The sequence below is a fragment of the Pyrenophora tritici-repentis genome, chromosome 3 (genome assembly GCF_003171515.1).
Source record: "Pyrenophora tritici-repentis strain M4 chromosome 3, whole genome shotgun sequence".
Taxonomy (NCBI): Eukaryota; Fungi; Ascomycota; class Dothideomycetes; order Pleosporales; family Pleosporaceae; genus Pyrenophora; species Pyrenophora tritici-repentis.
In genome coordinates, this window is record NC_089392.1 from 2,401,885 (window position 1) to 2,411,375 (window position 9,491).

The 9,491-nt window shown below is 49.9% G+C and overlaps 3 protein-coding genes across 3 annotated transcripts; 1 reads left to right on the forward strand and 2 right to left on the reverse strand.

Annotated features, from left to right (window-relative positions):
• Positions 1-314: 314 nt before the first annotated feature.
• PtrM4_082830 (Mdh, Malate-lactate dehydrogenase) lies at positions 315-1,304 on the reverse strand (the record flags this gene model as incomplete). The annotated part of the gene is made up of 2 exons (XM_066106550.1): positions 315-973; positions 1,034-1,304. The coding sequence occupies 2 exons, from the start codon at positions 1,302-1,304 to the stop codon at positions 315-317; spliced, it is 930 nt and encodes a 309-aa protein (XP_065963488.1).
• Positions 1,305-1,722: 418 nt separating this feature from the next.
• PtrM4_082840 (PEX10, RING-finger-containing E3 ubiquitin ligase) lies at positions 1,723-2,561 on the reverse strand (the record flags this gene model as incomplete). The annotated part of the gene is made up of 2 exons (XM_001940389.2): positions 1,723-1,949; positions 2,000-2,561. 2 exons carry the CDS (start codon positions 2,559-2,561, stop codon positions 1,723-1,725), a joined length of 789 nt encoding a protein of 262 aa, XP_001940424.2.
• Positions 2,562-2,970: 409 nt separating this feature from the next.
• PtrM4_082850 (PolA, DNA polymerase I) lies at positions 2,971-6,490 on the forward strand (the record flags this gene model as incomplete). Its single annotated transcript, XM_066106551.1, has 2 exons — positions 2,971-3,133; positions 3,180-6,490. The coding sequence occupies 2 exons, from the start codon at positions 2,971-2,973 to the stop codon at positions 6,488-6,490; spliced, it is 3,474 nt and encodes a 1,157-aa protein (XP_065963489.1).
• Positions 6,491-9,491: the final 3,001 nt, after the last annotated feature.

The window sequence follows — 9,491 nt, forward strand, 5'->3', positions numbered from 1 at the left end:
ATCTTCCGCAGGAGAGTCACATATAAAACATGCCTCGTTTTCTTATTTTCTGGGCAAAGGTGGAGGAAGGCAGCACACATCGTTCCACACAACCTTTTTTTGAGAAATAGAAGATTTTGGGAACTTCATTTTGAAGATGAGGAAGGAAGGAGAGAAGGAGGAAGAGGCGGAGGAGAGTGGCTTTTATATGCGATAGTGGGGGGCAAGTGGGATCAGACGGCCAGTCCATGCGACGAAATCGAAATGTCATGTCTGATGACCGACATTGTTTTGAAAATTTCAGGCATCTACTCAGCCGCTCCCGCCGGAAGTTCCTACGCCTCAATAACCTCCCTCAAAGCCTTTGCACTCTTCTCCAACTTGCCCTTCTCCTCATCATTGAGTTTCACATCCAAGACCCTCACCACGCCCTTCCGCCCCAACACAACCGGCACACTGAGGCAAACGCCCAAACCCGCCTGCCAACAGCTCACAGGCCGTATGATCTTCTCATCGAAAAGCACACTCTTGCAGATACTCGCCGCCACACCGCCGATCCCATAGTTTGTCGCTCCCTTGTTCTGAATGATGCTACTCGCTTTGTTTCTCGTCTCTTCTTCAATGGCCTCCTTATCAATCCCCTTTGTGTCACTAGGCATCGCCTTCTCCAGCGCAACACCGCCGATCGACGCGAGACTCCATGCCACGAATTGTGATTCGCCGTGCTCGCCGAGAACGTATGCTTCGATGCTGCTAGCAGCTACTTCGGCTTTTGACGCGAGGATACCGCGGAGACGCGCCGAATCGAGAAAGGTGCCGGAGCCGATGACTTGCTGTTTGGGAAGACCAGAAAACTTTTGCGCGAAGAAGGTGAGGATGTCGACGGGGTTGGCGACGATGAGGAGGACGGTGTCTGCGCGGAAGGTCTTCATGTCTGATATTGCGGATTCGAGGATGGCTTTATTGCGGCCGATTAGGTCGGTTCTGCTTTCGCCTGTGTGGGTTAGGCTTGCGATTTCGTTATGAGTGACTTGTAAATGCGTCTGAGGCTCACCCTTCTTCTGCTTTGCGCCGGCGGCAATGACAACAATATCGCATTGACCGGCTTCTTCGTGGGTTCCTGCTCTGATCCGCGTGCTGGTGTTGCCGTGGAAGGTGGCATCGGACAAATCCTGCACCTGTGCGTCTCTTACTTCTTCCTTGGGATCAACCATGAGGATATCACCTGCTGCTGGGTTCATGATAAGTGAGTAGGCAATGGTAGCTCCAACATCGCCAGCGCCGAGAATGGCAATCTGCGAGGTGTGTTTGGGGTGTTGAGGCATGTTGGATAAGGTATGGGGTTAAATGAGGAAAATGTCCTGTGGTGTGTTGAATGCCTTCAAGGTCTTTCTGTATTTCAACTAGCAAGCTACGTCATCGTGATGGCGCTAGTTTATATGCAGCCCATAGACAGTCCGCCTGTCGCATGTGCGGGTCTAAGCTGTAATGAGTACTGTAAGGGTCCCGGCGGTAAGCAGTCATCCCATATCCTCTCTATGCCATTGTAGCAATGACGGTATCTTCTCCCTCTTCGCAACCCTTTCTACACGAACTCGAGAACACTGGGAATCCGTCTCGTACGTCGTGCGGACGCTCGAGGTTTGGGTTGTGGCTGCTCCCTGGTTGGCTAGCGGACAATTTAGTATGGTCCAAGGCAAGTTTGCAAAGCAAAGTGAAAGCACCGCGAAATCTCAAGTATATTCACGATACCTTCGCTGCAATTTCTACGACAGGCGCAGTAGCCTTTTTCTTCCTGGGTTGTGTTGCAAGACCCTTCATCAACATTAGGGGTATCACGTCGGTGGCTTTGGTGCGGCTAATGGCCTTTCGGCAGACGGGACATTGCGAGCGCTTGGTTTCGTGGGGTCCAGTGCGGTTCTCGCCCGCGATAAGAGCTTCCATGAGGCAGGTGTGGCAGAAGAGATGGCCTATGTGCTGTTAGGATATGGATTGAAAAGGAAGGAGCATTCAGACGCACCACAGGCAGTCGCGGTCAGGTCGGTAGGGTTGTCCATGCAAATGACGCAGTTGAACGTGTTGAAGGTGGTGACCGTCTCTTCTGGCTTTGCTTGTGCCTTGACAGCATCTTGACGCTGTTTCTGTAGGACCTCCTGCACTGTTGTGTTGGCTTCGGTCAGGTCAATCGATTCCACCTGTTCACGCTTCTCCTCGTTCTGCTTGGCGTCTTTAGCCGTGCCATCTTCCCGCTTGTGTCGCTTGGCGGATGGACCTGGTGTAGGCGACTCCCTTTTCCGTCTCTGGGGCGGCGAATCGTCGCAGAGATTTACGTATCCGTTGGATAGTCTCCCAGGCTGTGGGCGTGAACGCGTTGTAGGCGGCATCTCTGGCGGCGGGAATGGGTTGGCAAAGGGCGAATATCTGCCGTGATCGAGACCTGCCGGGTTGAGAATGTTCTCAAAGAAGCCAGTACTATACGATACGGTGGGCGCGGGATGGTTACTTCCGGGGGACTGGGCGTGATTGAGGAGCCAGGTAAAGGATGGTGGAGATGGTTGTGGCGGTGAATTGTTGTCGCTCATGATGGCATCCCCGGCCGAATGGTGGCGAGGGCGAATAGCGGGCGGCGGACGGCGGACAGCGAACAGCAGACAGCGGGCAAGTCAGGTGAGGCCCACCTTCACCGTGACAGAAATAAAGGGAGTTGTCGCTGGATGGCTCTGGCAGTGCATGCAGACGCCATATCTGCGCAGCGATCGCCTACGGGCTCGGGCTTGTGTGGCACAGAGAACATGCATGGCGGGCCCGGCCGTGGTAAGGCTGAGGCCTGAGGGGAACTGATAAATGCAATCAGGCGCCAAGAGAGGCAGCTACTACGGCCTAAATCAAAACATGACGACACTATCAGACTAGACGCCGCCGATAATTTTGGAGAATTGATATTCGCTCTCTCGACGCAATGCAGTGACGCCCTGTCTTTTCCGTGCGATGATGCACCTAAACCATCGCACTCTGGTCGCAAACGCTGTTAACCGATGGCGACCGTTAGCGACGCAAAAGCCTTTCGCGAACGCCTCAAACTGGAGATGCCTCGCTACAACTCGCCCGGCAAGGGCCGCTGCCCGTAAAGATACAGCCAAAGGAAGCTTGGCTGGTATGCGACAAAGAATATACCAAAAGGCTCGGCTAATGCATTCTAGTCTCCTCAGAAGCCCGGTTTAGTCCCATTGGTGTTCAGCATCTTTCTTCGCACATTCACGCCCAAGTCTTTCCCGGCGCAAAAACCGAACCACCACCCGAACTGGTCGCTCTTTCCGAGGACCACCTCAAACGCCATGATTTACTCGGCAAGAACCAGGACCAGACCCCTCCCGTGGGGTTTGACATGCCCGACCTGCAAGGCGCCACCCTAGACGAGCATTTCTACAAACTCGGCATGGACACGGCCGAGCCTTTCCTAAGCATGGCGAAGACGCTGAGATGGGCCAATCCTCCCCCAAGACCGACCAAGTGGGTGCGACAGAGCGGGTGGACCAAGTACCACAGCGACGGAAAAACCGAAAAAGTTGACGTGCCGGACGAGACAATGCTGGTCTTTGATTGCGAAGTCATGTACAAGGAGACGCCATTTGCTTGCATGGCATGTGCAGCCAGTCCGACTGCATGGTATGCCTGGATATCGCCCTGGTTGTTGGAGGAATCCGAGTCGGATCGCCACTTGATTCCACTCGGAGATACATCCATACCCCGTATCATTGTCGGGCACAATGTAGGCTACGATAGAGGGCGAGTAGCAGAAGAATACCAGATTACGCAATCAAAGAACTGCTTCATCGATACCATGTCCCTACATGTCGCTTCCAACGGCATGTGCTCGCGCCAACGCCCTTCATGGATGAAGAACAGGAAGACTCGGGAACAACAGGAAATGGCGGTTGACGACGACCAGAATGCAAGTATAGGATTGGACATGAGCGCCGCAGAGGAGGAGCTGTGGATGGGAAGAAGCGCCATCAACTCACTACGAGATGTAGCAAAGTTCCATTGCAACATTAACCTTGACAAGGCCCAGAGAGAGTATTTTGGTGAACTTGACCGTGCAGGTGTGCGGGAGAAGCTGGACGAGCTGCTGGACTACTGCGCCAAGGACGTCGAGATTACACATCAGGTCTACCAAAAGGTCTTTCCACTGTTTCTTGAAACATGTCCACATCCTGTCAGCTTTGCTGCTCTGCGTTTCTTGGCTTCCGTAATTCTGCCAATCAATGAGACTTGGGACGTCTACCTCAAGAATGCTGAAGGGACATACCGCCACCTGGACGACGCTGTACGCGCACGGCTAGTTGCTCTTACCGAAAAGGCGCTCGAGGTCAAGGAACAGCCCGAAGTGTACAACAACGATCCGTGGCTAAGCCAGCTCGATTGGTCAGGGCAAGAGATCAAAATGGTTAAAGGGAAGAAGAAGGACGACCCGCCTAGGCCAGCTGCCCGACAGAAGAAGCCAGGAATGCCCAAGTGGTACAAAGATCTGTTTGCCAAGAGTGACGGCCCCATGACTCTAACTGTACGAACACGAATTACGCCCATTTTGTTGAAACTGGCTTGGGATGGCCATCCACTGGTCTGGTCTGACAAGCACGGGTGGACGTATAAGGTGCCCATGGACGAAGTATTTGCCTACAACGACAAGGGCATGAAACAACTGGACATGTCAGAGGAGGAGAATCTGAAGCTGCGAGATGATACTGAGAACGCATACTTCAAGATTCCACACAAAGATGGGCCTCTCGCTAGGTGTGCAAATCCGCTGGCCAAAGGCTACTTGCAATACTTTGAGAAGGGGAAGCTAGGGTCCGAGTATACCTACGCCAAGGAAGCGCTGGAGATGAATGCGTCTTGTTCATACTGGATCAGTGCAAGAGACAGGATCATGTCCCAAATGGTTGTGTACGACAAGGACGTACCGAAAAAATCAAAAGTGTCAAAGGCACCGAAGCTCACATCAGCCTCGACTGCTCCTAAGGGGAAGAAGGTCGGCTTCATCTTACCACAGATCATTCCAATGGGAACCATTACCCGACGATCAGTCGAGAACACTTGGCTGACGGCTAGCAATGCCAAGAAGAATCGCGTGGGCTCTGAATTAAAGTCCATGGTGCGCGCTCCGAAAGGGTACTGCTTTGTCGGCGCAGATGTCGACTCTCAAGAATTGTGGATTGCTAGTTTGATCGGCGACGCCACATTCCAGCTTCACGGTGGTAATGCTGTGGGCTTCATGACGCTCGAGGGCACCAAGGCGGCAGGAACCGACTTGCATTCCCGGACAGCTGCCATCCTGGGCATTTCCAGAAATGATGCCAAAGTCTTCAACTATGGCCGTATCTACGGTGCGGGTCTGAAGTTTGCGTCGACACTCCTGCGACAATTCAACCCTTCATTGACAGACGCGCAAACGACCAAGACTGCAGAGGACTTGTACAAGAACACAAAGGGTATGAAGACTAACCGCAAGCAATTGCATGAGCGATCCTTCTGGCGAGGTGGTACAGAGTCATTCGTCTTCAACAAGCTCGAAGATTTCGCCGAACAAGAGCGACCGCGAACACCGGTGTTAGGCGCCGCCATCACTGAAGCCTTGCAGCGACGTTATCTTAGCAAGGGTGGCTTCATGACCTCGCGCATCAACTGGGCCATTCAATCTTCGGGCGTCGACTATCTCCACCTTCTCATCGTCTCCATGGACTACCTCACTCGCCGATTCAATCTTGATTGCCGCCTTTCCATCACCGTACACGACGAAATCCGATACCTAGTCAAAGAAGAAGACAAATACAAAGCAGCCATGGCTCTCCAAATCGCAAACGTCTGGACGCGAGCCATGTTCTCCCAACAAATGGGTATCAACGAGCTGCCCCAATCCTGCGCCTACTTCTCCGCCGTCGACATCGACCACGTCCTGCGCAAGGAAGTAGACATGGACTGTATTACTCCCAGCAACAAAGACGCCATACCTCACGGAGAAAGCCTAGACATTATGGCCCTCCTCGACAAAGGCCGTGCCGCCCGCCTCGACCCAAAAATCAAACCCAAATCATCCCCATCTCCCGACACATACACCGCCGCATACCGACCCCGCATACCTATCATGACCACACTCTCTGGTTCCGACATCACCTCCCCCACCGCCCTCGCCTACCTCAAAGCCCAAATCACCTCTGACGATCAGGAACTCGCCCGCATCCTCAAACCGCTGCGTGCGCCACCCAAACCAAAAACCAAGGCTGCGCAGGAGAAGGAAGCCAGAGAGGACAAGCAAAGGGAGACAGATCATGCGCTGCAACATTATAAGGCGATGGAGTGGGATCAGTCGTCGAGGAGTCAGATTACTCGCTCAGAGGACATGTGGCAGGATCTTTATGCACGGAGTGGGAAGGACGGGGGCAGGGCGCAGTACTGGCAGACTGGCATTCCGCATCGGTTAAGTGTGACTCCCAAGGCTGCGAGGGTGTAGACTAGAGGCCAGTTTTCTCGTGTATATATTTTTTTCTGTATGATACTTTTAACGGCCTGTTGGCATACGTCTCCGGTGTACATGAGCATGCGTTTTCATATCGTTTCGTTTCGCAGGACTGGGCTGGGCTGTTCATCTGTTGCATTGCTACGGCGTATGGGCGGGTTTTCAGAATGTAGGCATACTGGCTTAATGGTTTTCAAAATGTCGGGCTGCCTGATGGCATGTATTTATCGGGGGAATTCAATGTCAGAACAAACGCACATATGATCATCTTATCTTCTGCATCACGTGCATCTCCCCCTCCAGCACATATAAATACCCCCCTCCTGCATCCCTCTCTCCATCTTTCCTACATCACACCTTTACCTTCTTCTTTTCTCAAAAAAATACAAATACAATGTACGTTTCCCCTTTTCCAACTTTTTTAAAACACTGGATGATAGACAGATGTCGTGTTGTTTCCTGCGACTTTCTAAAAATCACAAAAGACACAAGATATGTTCTGATTATTCTGGGACCTTTTCTGAAAACGTAAAGTTGGTGGCGGATGGTCCTGCTTTTTCTTTTTTTTGGGGGGAGGGGGGGGGGGGGTTTGTGGCATGAAATATCCCTGGTGGAGTATATGTTCTCTGCGTTTCTAGAAATCGAGATAACGGTTACGAATGTTCGGCCACTTCTCGCCTTTTTCTGAAATTCACATCAGAAAAAACCATGTGTCTTCTTTCTCTGCCCTTTGCTTGAAAAACAACACTTTAGACGACCCCATGGTTCTCTGCTCCTCTGAAATCGCACCAAAGAAAGCGCATGTCCTGCCGTTCTCGGGCTTTTCTGTAGAAAAACAACTTCGAGAGAGGTGTTTATGTTCTACTATCCTCCTCTTCTCAAAATCGATTTCTAAGAGCGGCAGTTTTTGCTGTCGCTGGCCTTTCTACACGATTACCACAAAGGCTGATGTTCTTCTGTTCCCCGCCTTTTATAAATAAATCATCAGGCACCTAAATGTTCTCCTGTCCTTGGACAGTTGTAAAATGACCTGGGACCTGTTCTATGTTCTGCCCTTAGGGGTGACTTTGAAAAAAAAGTACTTAGAGACAAGGAAGATATTTTGCTGTTCCTCCCCTTTTCTAAAAACAATACTCCTCTGATCAAATGGTCTGCTTTTATCCGCGACTTCAAAAACAGAAGAACGGATGTTATGGGTTCTGCTGTTTCCCCACTTTCTTAAAATAAAGCTATGCACTTTTAATGTTCTGCTTTTCCCAGCGGCATTAAAAAAGTCTGATGGAGTTCCTATGTGTTCTGCTGATTCTCTCTTTTCCGAAACCTACACCCGTATCTTGGCAGGTTCTGCTCTTCTCTGCGAATTTAGAAAAATCAGGTTAGCGGTTCTGCATGTCTTGCTATTCCTCTCTTTTTCTAAAATTCTTAGTCCTTGCGTCGATGTTCCTCCTTTCTCGGCGACTCTAAAAAATCCCTACATTCGAAGCTTATGATCTGGTGTCCCCCTCCTTTCCTGAGTATACTTTTTATTATATTCATTTTCCTCTCTTCTTAGTGACACAAAAAGTTGTACCTCTAAAATTCATGGTTCGCCGTCCCTCTTCTTTTCTAAAATCAACCTTCGTAGACTACATGTTCTGCTCCTCTCTACGACTTTAGAAACCATGGATAACTAGACTATGGTCTGCTCTGCCTCTTCTTTCCTACAACCACGCTTTACCTTCCTAAATGTTCTTCTCTTCTCTGCAACTCCAAGAAATCTTGTATCGCACCATGGTCTGCCGTCCCTCTCCTCTCCTAAAATAAGGCTAGGCTTCTTGGATGTTCCCCTCTTCTCTTTTTCCCAACCCCCATACTGCCCAACACAATACCTCTATAAATCAGAACTCCTAAACCCGTCCGACTGAAAAATAAAAAAAGCAGGAACAACATGTCTTCTTCTAGTGTCTCTTCTTTTCCCTCCTACTTTCTTTATTTTACAATTCCATAAAAGCTGGTTAGATGGTGAAAAATGCAAAATAGCCACCCTTCGTCCCTATGTCTTTGGTACGTTTGGGAGCACTAAAAAAAGGATAACCTTATTGCGCATGCTGCGGTGTGCTGGGATGAGGCCTTGCTAGCTGGGAAAAATAGGCACACCGACAACTTCATGGACTTGTGCGCTCTCCTCTTCTTCTCTCCTCTTTCTACCCTCTACCCTTTACTTTCTAATCTCTTCTTCTCACTAAAAACAGACTTGATGGTGAAAAATTGAAAATGCCTACACTTGCAGCGAATGTCTGTGGTGCTTTTTGGAGCAATAAAAATGCAAGAACTAAGTGCGCGTGTTGGGATGTGCTGGGTGAAGCCTAGCTAGCTCAAAAAAGCACCTGTGCGAGAAAGCTATGGGGTTCGGTTCTTCCCTTCTTCTTTCTTACTTTCCACTTCTACATTTCTAAAAGAAAGAAATACAACGAACATGGCTGAGAAGACTATAAAACATGCACAAATACTAGGGATGTGGTGGTGCTCTCCGAGTCCAAAAGTTTTATCAAAACCATCTATGTTTTGGCCTGCTGAGTGAGACGTTGCTAGCTGAAAAAATACAAATTGGGACAGCCAGATGGATTTCTTCTCGCTCCTCTCCTTCATTCTACATCCTACTTTCTACTTTCTTCTTTTTACATTTCCAGAAAACGTAAAAGCTTGGCAGAGATGACGTTAAAACATGGATGGATACCTGGGATGTGGTGGTGTTCTCCGAGTCCTAAAAGAAAAAGTAAGACGATCAATGCCCTGGTGTGCTGAGTTCTGGCTAGCTGAAAAGGAAACATGATGGAAGAAAACATGGAGTTCTGCGCTTGTCTCTCCTTCTTTCTACTTTTTACTTTCTACTCTTCTATATATGAAAGGCCAGACTCCATGACAAGTCTTCAAAACATAGGAAGATACAAGGGATGTGGTGGTGTTCTCTGAAAGGTTGAAAGCTGTGGCACAACATTTCCAAAACTAAACAGGT